General features: G+C 37.8%; 1 protein-coding gene across 1 annotated transcript in view; it reads right to left on the bottom strand.

Annotated features, from left to right (window-relative positions):
- Positions 1-17,811, bottom strand: part of LOC125234411 (transient receptor potential cation channel trpm) — a 448,945-nt gene that overhangs the window by 43,933 nt on the left and 387,201 nt on the right. Inside the window, 1 exon segment of the mRNA XM_048140640.1 lies at positions 7,133-7,316. Within this exon segment, the coding sequence (XP_047996597.1) occupies positions 7,133-7,316 (184 nt within the window).

The following is a 17,811-nucleotide window of genomic DNA, read 5'->3' on the forward strand; positions in this document are numbered from 1 at the left end:
ACTAATGGACCTGGTTCCATACAAGTGCGAAAAAGAGGAAGTTCGAAACGACTGGCGATAAATTAAAACACGACCGAAGACAGTGTTTTAAATCGACATGAGTAACAAATTTCCTTTTCGCACGTGTATCGTACGAAGTTTTTCAGTACAGATGGTCCTCCGAAGTTTCGACCTGACAAGAAATGAGCCACTTCTCGCACTAGTGCGTAAAAAAATCACCATCTGTGCTGAAAACATTTTTTCAGTAACTCGTGTCGATTTAAAACACTCTCTTCGGTCGTGTTTTAATTTATTACCACTTGTTTCTAACTTCGTTTTTTTCGCACTAGTATCGTAATGTACTATTCTGATAGATTTAGTTCATGATTTGTAGATACAAATATAACAATTCAAGAAAAGATATCCATTATAAACACAAATGCCCTTACCGCCTTAGGATTCTATGAATATTCGAATACATTAACAAACATGCGAATAAGCCTGATAAGTCAGGGGCTCAAGACCCCAAAAGGTACCCAGATCATGGGTTTACGGCTGTTCACGCAGATAAATGACGGGTTTTTAGGGTTCCGTAGTCAACTAGGAACCCTTATAGTTTCGCCATGTCTGTCTGTCCGTCCGTCCGTCCGTCCGTCCGTCCGTCCGTCCGTCCGTCCGTCGTCCGTCCGTCCGTCCGTCCGTCCGTCCGCGGATAATCTCAGTAACCGTAAGCACTAGAAAGCTGAAATTTGGTACCAATATGTATATCAATCACGCCAACAAAGTGCAAAAATAAAAAATGGAAAAAAATGTTTTATTAGGGTACCCCCTACATGTAAAGTGGGGGCTGATATTTTTTTTCATTCCAACCCCAACGTGTGATATATTGTTGGATAGGTATTTAAAAATGAATAAGGGTTTACTAAGATCGTTTTTTGATAATATTAATATTTTCGGAAATAATCGCTCCTAAAGGAAAAAAAAGTGCGTCCCCCCCCCTCTAACTTTTGAACCATATGTTTAAAAAATATGAAAAAAATCACAAAAGTAGAACTTTATAAAGACTTTCTAGGAAAATTGTTTTGAACTTGATAGGTTCAGTAGTTTTTGAGAAAAATACGGAAAACTACGGAACCCTACACTGAGCGTGGCCCGACACGCTCTTGGCCGGTTTTTTGTAAAGTACCCGCGTTACCCTTACGTACCCGTGTCTGTGCATGACAAAAAAGCTTGTCGATACTTGGACACAGTGTAAGTTACTTGGAGGCCTATTCGGTTTCAAGAAATTGATATTATCAAAGACATATATAACTCCGTATAGACAGAATAAGTTTAAGAAAAAAACGTACCACAGTACCATACAGAAAAAGGTACGGTAGCCTAGATGGCATTACACCTTTGGGGTACGCTCAGCTAGATGACGCTAATATTAATATTTGACATTTTAATACATATCGAGCTAAGAATATGGACCAAATTGTCAAAACTGAGGTTCAATAGTTTTAAGCCTGTGTCAAGAGATGGCAGTCTATGCACTGTGATTACACATTTTACTTTGACAGTAACTCTCTATAATACTCGATCCTCTTTGATATTATGAATATTTATATCTTTTGCCTATCATTGCTACCACATTAATTAAGAACTTCAAAACTAGTCAGGACAGATCAGATTAAGGGCCAGTTGCACCAACCACAGTTGACAAACACATTATCGTCACGCAGCAGAAGTCCATGTAAATTCCCATATAAAAAAATTGAGAATGCTAAATCCAGTGACAGACGGTTTGGTGCAACCGACCCTAACGGCTCAGCCACGACAATGGTCTAAACGCGACAGCGGTGAGCGGCGTCCATACATTGGAGCGAGACACAGCGATGGGACTTTTCATTCGCACGTATGGCTGCCGCTCATCGCTGTCGCGCTTAGACCAATGTCGTGGCAAGTCCGTAAGTGAGCATTTCTTATTTTTTGCCACTTTTATGAAGTGTGATATTTTTGAAAAAAAAAATATGCTATTTCTACTCAGAATTACTAGTTTTTTTCAATCCTAGTAGTTAAAAAAATTATCCCATACGATCTTTTCTTATTTTGTTACCATTTTCCGTACATGTTGTATAGGGTAACAAAAGAGGAAAGTAACAAAAATGTATGGAAATTCTGGGACACTTTTTGTCTCCCAGTGAGATTGAAAGTACTCGTGATTCTGAGTACAATTGACCTAAAATTTCCTAAAACAATAAAAAAAAAAAATATTGGCAAAAAAAAAGAAATGCTCAAGTCTAGCCATCGCTGCGACCAGCGAGCCTTACTCGCTCATCAATGCTCTCAAAATATAATATACATAGGAGTATTCATCGTCCCAAGGCTGTCATTGAAGGGAGTCGTGTTGACTCAAGAAAAGCATTAATATTCACGTAATGATTTTTTTGACGACCGGTCTGGCGCAGTCGGTAGTGACCCTGCTCGCTACGCCGCGGTCCCAGGTTCGAATCCCGGTAAGGGCATTTATTTGTATGATGAGCACAGATATTTGTTCCTGAGTCATGGATGTTTTCTATGTATATAAGTATTTATATATTATATATATATCGTTGTCTGAGTACCCACAACACAAGCCTTCTTGAGCTTACCGTGGGCCTCAGTCAATCTGTGTAAGAATGTCCTATAATATTTTTTATTTTAATGATAGGTATAAAAACTAAAATTCATAATCCTACGGACCAAATTGACAAGTAAGTGTGAACAAATGTTGCCACAGTTTGGCCAGTGTCGTTCTTATCGATATTAAAATTATTTTTACACCGTAAATTTAAGGTGCACCCAGACGGTACAATGAAATTAGCAATTTGATCTTTTAATCAATATACCAACTTTTTCTGTGATTTCGACAAATCAAAAGGTCTGTAGACCCCTAATTAGATATAAACTGTTAATTTCAAACCAGCAATAATGTAAATGAAATTTATATCTTATTATGATAGTTTATTGAATCATTACAAATGAATTATTACAATTATTGTGTTACAGCCGAAAGATGGAAAGATTGTGTAAATCACATAATAAGAACCGAGGACAAAATGTTACAACTCGACCATTTAGTGGACAATGTCTCGGATCGTTTTATTATAAATGTAACTGATGGTGATGATGATGATGAAGATGACGAAATAACGGACCCTGGGAATGAATAATACTTTATAATAAAGACTAGTTCTGTTATCGTCGGACAAAATATTTTATTTTTGTTACCTACTGGTTCGGATACCTTTTTATGTTATAAAACTAGTGGGTAAAAACGCATTTTATCCATCCACTACCTCGAAAACCGAGCAAACTAAAATGTTAACCTTTTATTTAAAACTGACATACGTATTTTTTGATTTAAAGTAGTCTGTTATTTGTACTTTACAACTTGTCGATATATTGTTACCCTTCACTATTTTTATTTCACTGTTCCTGGTAACATTTCATCTGTCAGTCATTTGTCAATTTAGTCCGCAGGATTATGAATTTTAGTTTACAGAAGACGAACAGAACATCAAATTGATACAACACAATCAGGCTTTCAGTAATTGTGTTGGTTAGCAAGAAATCGAATTTATTATGTTGAAATGCATTAATCATATCATGGATACTTACAGCAAAAAAGGGTTAGATTAGTTTGGTTATTTTTTTATGACAACTCGTTTAGATGTTGATTAATTTATACTAAGTAATATTATAAATGGGAAAGTTTGTGTCTGTTAGTTTGTCCGTCTTTCACGGCAAAACGGAGCGACGAATTGACGTGTTTTTTTAAGTGGAGATATTTGAAGGGATGGATAGTGACATTGGCTACTTTTTATCTCTTTCCAACTCCCCACTTCCCTAAAATGGGGGATGGAAGTTTATATGGAGCACACCAGAATTTTTAAATGTTACGCGTGCGAAGCCGCAGGCAAAAGCTAGTATTCTTATAAATGTTTGTTTCCAAATAATAACTCACTTCAAATACAATAAGAGCTCGGTTAAAAATTGTTCAGTTACACCCAGCGCAGAGGACCATACTTAATATTTGTTTTTAGGAGGACCGTCCTTTATTTGGAGAGCTATGTTAACACGCCTGTGGTTTTTCCCGGATTGTGTAAATACTGAATTTATTTGAAAACGAATGGTCAAACGCAACTGTTACAGTCTAAGTGCGTTTTCAAATTATCCGATCCGATATCGGATGTCGGACCCATTCCCATATATTTATTTAAACTTTATTGCATAATCCAAAAAAAAGTACAAATGGCGGACTTGACGCTAGCAGGCATTCTCTGCCAGTCAACCATGGACTAAACCGAGAGATCTTGTTGGTGCAGTGCACGATCATAAAACAGCGCCATCTTTGATTTTTTCCTTTGAAATCCGTTTTACATCCGTTATCGGATCGGATAATATGAAAATGCACTAACTCTGGTGATAATTTGAAAGTTGGTTGAAAATTACAATAAATATTTATGTGTTTGTAAACTTTGTTTATCCTTACGTGTCTGTTACGTAAACAAATAAAATTGATGTCAAGTTGTCATTTCGACAACAGTAAGTAGAATGCGCCATTGTCATACGAATGTGTCGGTTCTATACATCGTAACATGTCAGGAGCTAGGTTTGTTTTCTGATAAAAATCATATTATAAATGATATTTTACTGTAACAGTATTATTTGGTTGATTTCAACACGTAACTAGTTGATTCAAGTTGTTTACATTATTTTTTATGGTAGATTATTGAAAAAAAAAACACAGACACCTAAAGTCTTTGAGAAGTGTCTGGCAGAAGCCAGTGTTTTACTAATGTAAAATGTATTTATTTCAAAATGTATCATTATAGTTATAAATAATTTACTTGCTATTTTATTTCCTCTCGAATATCAAATAAATTCACGACCCCTTTAGATGTTAATTTCCTTACATTGAACGCGAAATAAATTGAAACGAACGTGTACTGGCGATGCAGTCGGAAATCCGACGGTTTATGACGGCGATATATAATTTGGATGCTACTATTTATTCGTTCGGTGAATTTTATTGAGGTGTTACTTACTAGTAACCAAGAACGATTTAATACGGGACTAACAAAGCCCATACAAAAAAGCGTACCCCTGAAATGTATGGACCTTTTAGGCTTAAAACTAGATGGCGCTGTTTCAAAATCATATTTCCCCCAAAAATTTTTGTGTGTTTTAATTTTTTATAAGAACAAATTACATATTTCTTTATTTTAATATCATGATATAATATAACGTCAATACATATTTTGAAAACAAAAAATTGTAGGCATCAGGCCCCGTAGCCGAATGGCATTTCTCCGACGCGAAACGAAAACGAAACGCCGCGAAAGGTAGTCTGGCTCTGTCGTGCCAATACGCAAGAGCGATAGAGATAGATATCTACCTCTACTAGCGTTTCGTTTCGTGAGCGTTTCGTGAGCGTTTGTGCCAGGCGGCGATTCTTAGTGTGCAAATTGTAAATTATATACAAGGTGCTCGCGAGGAACCCATATAACTTTAACGGCATATTCTTGGTCACATTTTAAGACTAAAATGTCATATAAACTTTTCTAGATTTCGTCTAGTTTCAGAGTTATTGCCAATTTAAAAAAAAACATTTCCGTATTGTTACTCAGTAGAAAAGGTTTCTTAACGGCGCTGATGCGCAATTGTGGAGCATAGTCTCACAGTAGTCATTGATAGATGTCAAAATGTGACAAGAAAAACTTCCAAATAATTTGGTTTTTAGAAAAATAAATGAAGGAACTCATTTTAATTGCCAACTTTATGGATAAAAAAAAATTTTTATGTGAAAATACGTCCAAAAAAGTAAAAAAAAAACAAAAAAATTTTTTTTTTTTGCGAAAATTTTTAAAATCCATATAACATTTTTTCTTTCTCTTTGCCTCAGAACGCGTGGTTCAAGTTATGCGGGTTCCTCGCGAGCACCTTGTATAAATAATCCTTGCTAGTAACTATTATTAAATATAACTATTTTGCAATGAAAGCTTTTCCAATGATACCTAATTTTGTAAAACTTTTTTTTATTATTATTATAAATGGGCTTACTCTTGACCACAAGATAGCTAAAGGCAAAGAAGTGGCCCGCGATGGAGTGAGCTCGCCCAGGAGATGCCTGTTCACCCTAGATTTGAAGGTTGCCGGGAAACTTCCACGAATTCGACCATTATAATTTTCAATTATTACTTTTATTTAAAATAGAGTTATAGACCTATATGTGGTTATTCGTAGATGAGACCGCTTGCTTCATTGCTTATCAAACTTGGTGTAATTTTTCAACGTAGAAAGGAAGATAATTGACTGTAAGGGGAAATTCAACGCATTGTGCACCGATATGGGGAGGGTAACCTATGTCGTCATTTTATGGATCATGGGATAGCAGTTTGTTAGCCAGCTTATCTCTACCGGCCATTATTCAACCCCGCGACCCGAAGTCCGGGGATTCGGTTTGAGCGGGACCGTGGTGAAGCAACGATTAGCAATAAATAGCTGGTGTGTCCCGCATGCCATAAGACTCTGTCCTAAGTGTACACTGTAGGTACAGCAACACATTACAGACTCAGCAGTTCGTTGACGGGGTAGTAGAACAGCGCCATCTCTGTGGTGACCGGCATAAACCAGGTGATTAGCGACAGGTGACCGACAGTGCTAGTTCTCTCACCGGCCGATCGCTGAAGGGGTAATCGAACATCGCCATCTCTGTGGTGACGGGCATGAACACCATGACGAGGAACAGGCGTCTGACACAATTATACTTACAGTTGTCACTCACCAGTAGTTCGTTGAAAGGGTAGTCGAACAGAGCCATCTCTGTAGTGACCGGCATAAACACAGTGATCACACAGTGACAGGTGTCCAACACAATGCTACAGTTGTCACTAACCACTAACTCGATGGGGTAATCGAACATCTATCTGTAGTTACTTGCATGAACCAGTTGTAGATCGAGTTCCAGGCCCCGTAGCCGAGCCGCTCGTAGATATCTATCTCTATCGCTCTTGCATATTGGCGCGACATTGACTACCTTTCGCGGCGTTTCGTTTTCGTTTCGCGTCGCAGAAATGTCATTCGGCTACGGCACCAGGTGACTGACAGTGTCATGGTTGTCACTCACCAGTAGTTCGTTGAAGGGGTAGTCGAACAGCGCCATCTCTGTAGTGACGGGCATAAATCCGGTGATGAGCGACAGTCCTCCGGCGGTGTGGCGGGTGAACGACGCGCTGTTTCGGTGCACGTTCACGCTCTTGTTCATCACTTTTGCGTAGATCGGACGGAACTTGCGTCGGGTATAGTAGCACCTTTAAACAAAATGTATTAATGAATTAAAACAACTTCAAAAATATTTTGTAGTGCCCTTCAATTTAAGTCGACCAAAGTGCATAGCCTAGCAACTACAATTAGGTATTTCCAAAACTTAATACCTACATCATATCAGCCCTTTATCGCCTACTGCCGTGTATAGGCCTCTCTCTTAGTACGCCACTTCTCCCGGAACTAAACTTAATACATTTATCTTAAATTTTATGAAAAAAAAATCCTAAAAAGTTTTTACAAAATTGGGTTAAAGGACTAAAGTAAAAAAAAAAAACTGGCTGGGCAGATTTTAAGATTTAAAAATCTGCCCAGCCAGTAGAATCTAAAACTTCTGTATGCAATTATGCGTCAAATGCGTATTTTTTAGAAAAATTGCATGTTTCAAACATAATAAGTAGTCTTTTTTTTATTATAAATTTGCTTACTCTTGGCTACAGACTAGCCAAAGGCAAAGACGTGGCCTACGATGGAGTGAGTCAAATTAATATGAGTGTTCATTATTAGCATACACAACGGATAAGCTTATTCAAATTTATTGTTCTCTCTGTGACCCCGTTTAAGTAAATAACGCATAGATTAGGCTTACAACGGGTGGGATGAAAATAATATGCAAATTGTCAAACCCTGGAGTATTTCCTCACACAATTGCCAGTAAAAATACGTATAAATTTATTTTATACTAGCTTTTACCCGCGGCTTCGCCCGCGTAATAAAAGTATTCTAATTGAAACGTTTACAAAAAATAAGATTTTCATTTGGATCCGTAGGTTTCTTTGTAGGTACATCTGTCCGCGATTATTTCGATTAAGGTAAAGCGGGGCAATTCTCGACTGGGGGGGCCATTGTAACTGATCTATTTGCTGTACGGTCAGCCATGAAAGTGGTTTCCCACTTTTCGACTCTATTGATCAAAAAGTGGTAAACCACTTTTTTGGCTGACTGTACCTTACACATATTACTATTGTTTTAAAAGAAATTCTTGCAATGATTGTAGAATTGTTACACAGCGACCACAGCGTAGGTAGTAGGTACGAATATGTATGTATTTTACCTATATAAATATTTATACTGGGGAAACTTCATACAACCCACATAGCCAGTATCTCGACGCTATGGTCGGTAGGGTAAAAAGTACTTCCTTGCATTATCGCTTACAATTTTTTCCATTTTGCTTATACTTATTGCAAACGTAAACATATAAAAGGCAAGCAAACAACGATCTTCTTACAGCACATTGAATGTAATAGTTATTACGGATGCAGGATACTCGCCGATGCATACTTACTAATCCCTTCCCACTGAGCCACCTGCATTTTACACTGCCTAGATATCGATTGCCGACCGATTATTCCGACCCCAATCCCTATTCTTATCCCCGTCCCTATCTCTATCCTTGTCCCCGTCCCCGTCCCCGTCCCGTCCCTGCCCCTGTCCCTCCCCTATCCCTATCCCCGTCCCCTATCCCTATCCCTATCCCTATCCGCATCCGCATCCCTATCCCTATCCCTATCCCTACCCCTACCCCTTCCCCTTCCCCTTCCCTACCCCTACCCCTACCCCCTACCCCTACCCCTATACCTTCCCTATCCCTAACCCTAACCCTATCCCGTTCCTGTCCCTGACCCTGTCCCTGTCCCTGTCCCTGTCCCTGTCCTTGCCCCTGTCAAATTATCATGCTAGGAGGTGAACTTTGAAAAATCCTTTCTTAGTGCTCCTCTAAGGAACTTCCGTGTCAATTTGAAATCTCTTGAACCAGAAGTAAAGATAAAAACTAAACCTATACTTATGGCTATTTTGGATATTTTAACCCCATTGCACAACAACAGGGGAAAAAATTTCTTTTCCACCTCATTCGATTTTAAATATTTATCGTGATCAGCGACCCGATAAACCATAAAAACGATACCCATATTGTGTTTTTGACTTTACCCCCTTTGCACCCCTTTAGGGGTCAAATTTTCAAAAAACCTGAAACATGTCTTTAGTCTGTGAAGTTTCGAATAAAATAGTCAAACTAAACTTGTTTCCCGATACAAACTTTGAACCCCCATTTCACCCTTTTAAGAGGAGAATTTTGAACAATCCTTTCTTAGTGCTCCTCTACGCCATATAAGGAACCTATGTGCCAAATTTGAAATCTCTAGGACCAGCGGTTTCGGCTGTGTGTTGATATGTCAGTTAGTCAGTCAGTCAGTTTCTTCTTTTATATATTTTTTGATATTTAAACCCCATTGCACTACAACAGGGGAGAAGGTATTTCACTTCCGCCTCGTTAGATTTTAAAAGCGTTGTATTTATCGTGATCAGCGACCCGATTAATCATAAAAACGATACCCATATTGTTTTTTTGACTTTATCACCCCCTTTTCACCCTTTTAGGGATTAAACTTTCAATAATCCTGAAACATGTATTTAGTCTATGTCTTTGGGAATCTTCCTGTGAAGTTTCGAATAAAATAATTAAACTAATCTTGTTTCCACATACAAAATTTGAACCCCCATTTCACCCCCTTAGGAGAGGAATTTTGAAAAATCCTTTCTTAATGCTCCTCTACACTATATGAGGAACATATGTGCCAAATTTGAAATCTCTAGGACCAGCAGTTTCGGCTGTGCGTTGATATGTCAGTCAGTCAGTCAGTCAGTTTCTTCTTTTATATATTTTTTTGATATTTAAACCCCATTGCACCACAACAGGGGAGAAGGTATTTCACTTTCGCCTCGTTAGATTTTAAAAACGTTGTATTTATCGTGATCAGCGACCCAATAAACCCTAAAAATGATACCCATATTAGTTTTTTGACTTTACCACCACCTTTTCACCCTTTTAGGGGTTAAATTTTCAAAAAACCTGAAACACGTCTTTAGTCATATGTTTTTAGGATCCCTCTTGTGAAGTTTCGAATAAACCAGTGAAACTAACATTGTTTCCCCATACAAACTTTGAACCCCCATTTAACCCCCTTAGGAGGCGAATTTTGAAAAATCCTTTCTTAGTGCTCCTCTACACTATATAAGGAACCTACGTGCCAAATTTGACATCTCTAGGACCAGCGGTTTCGGCTGTGCGTTGATATGTCAGTCAGTCAGTCAATATCTTCTTTTATATATTTTTTTGATATTTAAACCCCATTGCACCACAACAGGGGAGAAGGTATTTCACTTCCGCCTCGTTAGATTTTAAAAACGTTGTATTTATCGTGATCAGCGACCCGATAAACCATAAAAACGATACCCATATTGATTTTTGACTTTATCACCCCCTTTTTCACCCTTTTAGGGGTTAAATTTTCAAAAAACCTGAAACACGTATTCAGTCATATGTCTTAAGGAATCTTCCTGTGAAGTTTCGAATAAAATAGTCAAACTAATCTTGTTTCCCCATACAAACTTTGAACCCCCATTTGACCCCCTTAGGAGGTGAATTTTGGAAAATCCTTTCTTAGTGCTCCTCTACACTATATAAGGAACCTACGTGCCAAAATGAGATCTCTAGGACCAGCGGTTTCGGCTGTGCGTTGATATGTCAGTCAGTCAGCTTCTTCTTTTATATATTTAGATTATTCACATAGATAGGTATAGCTTTTTAACAATCATTGGTTGACTGGTACAAATTGCTTTCAGGAGTTGAGTTCGCCATGGTTTGTGGAATAATGTTTACATAGGCGAAACCGATAAATAAATGTTAAATAAACATTCTTACATAAGTTGACGAAGTTCCACGATAAGATCATGAAGGCTGGTGCTGGGTAGTACTTTGAAGACGAAAATACTTAAATACATAATACCTACATAAACAACTACGACTCAGGAAAAAATATCTATGTGCATCACACTAATAAATTAACAATGAATATTTGCCAGGTTCGAATCCAGAACCACGTCAAAATATATTTCAAAATAGGTAAGGAACAGCGGGGCAAATCTCGACTGGGGGGCAAATGTAACTGATCCATTTTTTCCATGTTTTACAATGTTTGTAATATTAAATAGAGTGTCCACCGGTTATATATGGCAGGCGTGTTCAGTGGATACATGTAGAACTCAACATCATAGTGTAACAATGGAAAAAATGGATCAGTTACAATTGCCCCCCAGTCGAGGTTTGTCCCGCTGTACCTTACACAGATATAATGAATGGTATCGAATTTGAAACGCAGTAATGATGAAACAAAATTAACCGGATTTAATTAGCAAATATTTGTTTATACTTCAAACAGATTACAAAACCAATCCGATTCGTAATGAAGCAGTAAGGGCCAAATGATGTATTATTAATTTATTAAATAAGCTTTCCATTTCACGCGGTGTAATCAATGGAGACGATTCTGTGCAAATTATTTATTATAATTTAGACTTTATTTTGATACGACTTTAATACAAGTCTGACACCATCATGACATTACCAAATCCCACACCGGGGCAAACGACGCAACGGAGCCACGCTGTGACGTCATCGCCCAAATCAATTGTTTAATTTTATTTTTATTGTTCTCTTTATTTTCTCTCCTTTTTGTTACCTAAGTTTAGTGACGCATTGGTTTTACTGTAATGTCATGTAAACATGTTTTTACTAATAAATAAATAAATAATTATTGAAGTGAAACTTCTTTCTAATGCTACTTCCAGCTGACAGCGCGTGACACTCAGTAATTGTTAGTTTGCGTGAAATACCGCTCACTCAGCGCGTAACATTCTGTCACTTGTTCACTCAGTCAGTGACAGAACAAAATGCCCAGGCGCAACTATGGTCGCGCGATAAATGATAAAACATCTGGCCGCCCTAAGTATTTGTAAGTGCGATAGTGACGGCCAGATGTGTTATCATTTATCGCGCGACCATACTTGTCTGCCAGAATGGTTTTGAATAGTGGAATGTGTGTGTATTATATTTAGATCGAGTGCAAAATTAGTTCAATAATATATTTGTTTTTTCAATAGTTTGAGCAAATAGCAATGTAAAATATTTAAAACAGTAAAAAGATGGACGTAATTAAACGCAAAAACGTGATGGTCACTTGAGAAAATGTTTTTGAGGTTATGTTAGGAAGTTTCACTTCTTCCAAAAGACTCCACGGCCACGCACTGTTTTTTTTAAGGACTGATTACAAGTAACAGTGTAGGGACAGAAAAAAAGGAATGACGGCACGTAATTATGACTGCTGAAGACGTGTGCATTCCAACATGGCTATTTCACGAATAACAGGTAGACAGGCGTTTTCAATCAGCGTAGCCTGCTAAAGCTGATTGGCAAACATAGTGAGTGATACCCATTTGTAAAAAGTAAGTTAACGTCATGCTTCTAGTGCGACGGCCAAAAGATAGCACTAGTAGAAATAGGTACTTTGAATGTTATGCGGTAATCCTATCATGTTAAAACAGCTACGTCTACGATTTCGACAGTCAAACGAACTCCTTAATTTTTAAAAATAAAATATTGTGAGACACTTTACACAGATCAACCTAGCCTCAAACTAAGCAAAACTTGTACTATGGGTGCTAGGCGACGATATACTTACCTTATTTATATAGATAAACACATATATACATGCATAGAAAACATCCATGACTTCAGGAACAAATATTTGTGCTCATCACACAAATAAATATCCTTACCGGGATTCGAACACAGGACCGCGGCTTAGCAGACAGGGTCACTACCAACTACGCCGGACCGGTTTTTCCTCGGCACTTTTTTTAACAATAGACAGAATATCTTTGATTGCATTAAAACGAGATAAACCCAACGTCTATTAGCGGACCGAATCGGCCTAACGAAGTATTTGCACAAGAGGTCATTAAACACGGAAACGACGAGGAAAATTCCCTTTCAGCGAGACCGTTTGATGTTTGGCGTGATTTAAATTACAATTTATGGTTTCTAGTCGCTAAAACGTGAAAGCGGTAAGGAATTATTAAGAGTACTTATTAGTTATTTGTTTTACAAGGGGGCAAAGTTCTTGTTTAACCACACGTGCCAATGTACCCGAGCACGCGAATGATTCCAAATTAAACCGCAAGGCTAACGATTGGTTCTCATCCATTTTCGAAGTATCAAGAGAGCTTTTACCAGGTTGGGGTGGTAAAATAGTATTTTATATAATCGTGATATAATACAAAGCTTATCAGTATACATAATATATAAAAGAAGAAACTGACTGACTGACGCCGAAACCGCTGGTTATAGAGATCCCAAATTTGGCACGTAGGTAGGTTCCTTATAAGTGTAGAGGAGCACTAAGAAAGGATTTTTCAAAATTCACCTCCTAAGAGGGTGAAATGGGAGTCCAAAGTTTGAATGGAAAAATAAGATTAAGAACGCGGGTGAAGCCGCGGGAAATAGCTAGTTATCTATAATCTCAATGCCACAATAGCACTATAATATCATGCATCCGATAATTCAATTTCCCTCATTTACGTAACAAAATGGAAATAACAGTTGATCCAGGAATACCAGCGACGGGGATTTAACCTCTGCTAACATCCACTAGGTGGCGTGATACCAAAACTGCACTACGAAATTCAACCCTCAGACTTAACTTCAAGATACACGTTTCAACAAGCATTGATAGAAGATATGATTTTGCGAAAGTTGCTCGTTGATAAGGGCTTAGGTAGAAAACGCACTGTTAGGTCTTGGATGCCATTATCCCCTGGTTTAATTTAGACTAGCTTACAGAGCCTAAGCTTGGTTTATTTTAGCCTCTGCCGATGTGTGATGTAGGTTACTAGATTATCTTGGTTTGTTATGGTAGGTTGGCCAAAATTCGCTAAGGAAAAATAAAAAGGTCAGCTACTTATAATAGTTATAATCCCTGCTATACAGGCTTAGCCTAGTAAGTGTGGAGGTTCTAGAGGTACATTCTGTTGTGTACTTTATTTTAAACTTATATTAGTACATTTTATTATATAGGATTAGGATTCCTAAATCATTGACGACCGGTCTGGCCTAGCGCGTAGTGACCCTGTCTGCTAAGCCGCGGTCCCGGGTTCGAATCCCGGTAAGGGCATTAAGGGCATAAGTAAGTATATCGTCGCCTAGCACCCATACTCTGTCGTATAGCACCATAGCAAAATAAACGTCGTGGAACCAAATGCTCCGAGATATACTAAGTGGCATCCTCTTGGAACAACGAATAGGCTAGTTTCCTGTACTTAAAATAATAGTTATTTGTTATACAAGGGGGCAAAGTTGTATTTTAACGCCGAGTGTGGAATTGAAAAACGAGCAAGTGAAAGGATTCTATAGTTGAACCACGAGCGAAGCGAGTGGTTCGGGAATAGAATCCTGAGCTTGCGAGTTTTTTAACACACGAGAAGTAAAATACATTTGCACCCGAGTGTAACACAAAGCTTTTCCCCTCACTATAGCGAGGAAACTATAACTCAAAAAATGCGTTTATCACTGCTTCCAGTAGTTCCACAGGTGGTAAATCATCTTTATTACTAGATCCACCAACTTTTATCAACTTTAAAGCAGTTAATTTGACTTTATTCAAGGTCAAATTACTTTACCCACTAGTGGATAAAATGCATTTTTACCCGCTGGTATTAAAGGACAAAACACGTGTTTCCGAGCTAGTGAGGGGAAAAATATTTTATGCAGTGCACGAAATAAAGCACCCCATAATTAGAAGAAAAATATGGACAGTGGTTACGTTTAAACATAATTTCTATTTAATAAGTCAAAGAGAAAGATATAAAGTAAATGAATTGACCGTGACGTCACTCCTCAGTATTTCATAGTAATTCCATATTAGCAAATCGTTTCGACAGTTCTTAAAAAGAAGCTGATTTGACTAGTAGGAAACTAGCCTATTGTATACATTAACCAATGTTATAACTGCCAAGATATCACGTGTTGTTTTGAATAAATTTTATTTCTTTGCAATAAAATTCAAAATTAAATCTGGAGAGGATATTTACTTAGTACAACATTTTAATAATTGAAATTCAAGACAGCATTTGTCATTGTCATTACACTCGTAATTTACGCCTCCAAAATGGAGATTTAAAAAAAATATTAAAAAGGTACGAAGCTCCTCATTTATGCCGAATTACTTGTTTATTTATTACTAGCTTTTGCCCGCGGCATCGCTCGCATTAGAAAGAGACAAAAAGTAGCCTATGTCACTCTCCATCACTTTAACTATCTCCACTTAAAAAATCACGTCAATTCGTCGCTCCGTTTTGCAGTGAAAGACGGACAAACAAACAGACACACACACTTTCCCATTTATAATATTAGTATGGATATCTGACGTGGCGAATGATGATCCCTATGGGAGTCCCCCCCAAGTCGCTTTCGGATAGAATTGATCCAAATAAATAAAGTACAAGTAAGATAAAGGATTCTACTATTAGGGATTTATTACTTCATTGATACATCTGTCATCTTCATTGTTTTTGACGACCGGTCTGGCGCAGTCGGTAGTGACCCTGCCTGCTGCGCCGCGGTCCCGGGTTCGAATTCCGGTAAGAGCATTTATTTGTGTGATGAACACAGATATTTGTTCCTGAGTCATGGATGTTTTCTATGTATATAAGTATTTATATATTATATATATCGTTGTCTGAGTACCCACAACACAAGCCTTCTTGAGCTTACCGTGGGCCTCAGTCAATCTGTGTAAGAATGTCCTATAATATTTTATTTTTATTTTTTTTTATTGTCACATGTTTTAATAAAAATAAATTACGAAAAAAGCGTACAGTCACATCAATTAACTTATCTCTCAAAAGACTTATTTTGATAGATTTCAGTAGAATATTAATTTAGTGTTAAATTATTTTAAAATTATGAACTTGTTTCGCACTAAAGGTATTTCAATAAATTATCATTTTGGATTTCTTACTTATATTATATACTTGTTTTTTTAGTTTACACTTGTTTTTTTTATTAGGTTCTGTGCCTACTACTTTCCCGCTCAAGGTAGTGACTTGACATAATTCCCTCGGACCTCAGTGTTCGGGGCCTTAAGCCCTCCGTCCATTAAGCGAAGTCACATTGTTGCGGGTTTTAGCGGTCAGCAGCTTCGTGAGATCATGAGTTCATTTATTTTGTATCCTGTGGTATTACTGTTCCAGGATAATATTTACAAAAAAGGGAGAAATATTTTTTTTTTAATTTCAAGTACCTAGTGCGCATTTCATGTTTTTCTGGCTTTCAGTCTAACCTCGGCTTAGAGTGCTCTCGATGAGTCTCGATGTTGCCTTAACACAAGCCTCCGTCCATTAAAGCAAGCCGCATTGTGCAGCGTGGCATGTCAGTGCAGGGTCGCTCAATCAAGCTAATGGACGGATGGCTTTATGTAATATTTGTGAATGAATTGAAATGGAGACGGAGATAATTTGGTAATTTGGTATGATTGTAATGTAGTATTTCCATTTGGCAATTTTTTTTAGAATATTGTATGTTCAATATTAAAAATAGCAGCGGAATTATGGTCGCTTTTTCATCACTTGTCTTGCGTCGTTATTAGCACCAATATACATTTTTTTTAAAGTAACAGGCATGGTTGTATATGTCCAAGAAGGTACCATATCAAGATTGTCAGAAATGTGAATTTGCTCGTATATATTTTAAATTATGACCTTGAAATTAAAAAAAAAAAAGAATATCAATGAGAGATGTCCAATTATATCTCTAACACGAAAGGATTTTAGCAACATTAGTATAAACTATTATAATCCAGAGTTTCAAATTCAGTTTGCTCCAGTCAAGACGAAGATTATGCAAATGATATGCTAATTTTATTTGATGGATCGTTTATTATGCTAATGCTGGTATTAACTTCCTAATTGGACCTACAATTATTCTGTTGAAGTAGGTCATTGCGTTGAGCCCAGTGGCATCTGTGGTTAACTGGACCTATATTTAGTATGTTAAGGCGAAGCTCGGCCACACATGCGCGTTTTGATAGCGTAGGCGGAGCGGTAGCGGAGCGCAACGATAGCGGTGCGCCGGACGAACGCTGGCGTTGCGCCCAGCGGACGCCGGCGGGAACTAACGAGCGCGGATTGCGAGCGGAATGCGCGCGAATTGCGAGCGGAACGCCAGCGTTCCGCCGGCGCACCGCTATCGTTGCGCTCTGCTGACGCTACGCTATCAAAACGCTTTATGTGTGGCGGAGGCTTAATCTTTTTAAATATAAGTTTTTAGGGCCGATTTAGTTATTTTTACAAGATTTTATTCAACTTGCCTTGTTAGTATGTTAGTTTGGGTCAACACGTAGAAGCTAAGTTTGACCCACTTCCTGAAATTTTGCACACATATTTAAATCACGCGACAATGCAATATTATGGTATCATGAAGCTGATCTGATGATGGAGCACAAAAGTGGTCATAGGAACTCTGTTATTGAATCGTCGTATCCCCATCGAGTAAGAGGTTTTTAAAAACGCCTCTGAAAGCAGTAGATGACTGATGAAAGGTACAGTCGGCGATAAAAGCTTGTGCTAAAAATTATTTTTTTTGCA

This window comes from Leguminivora glycinivorella, chromosome 16, assembly GCF_023078275.1.
Source record: "Leguminivora glycinivorella isolate SPB_JAAS2020 chromosome 16, LegGlyc_1.1, whole genome shotgun sequence".
NCBI classification, from domain to species: domain Eukaryota; kingdom Metazoa; phylum Arthropoda; class Insecta; order Lepidoptera; family Tortricidae; genus Leguminivora; species Leguminivora glycinivorella.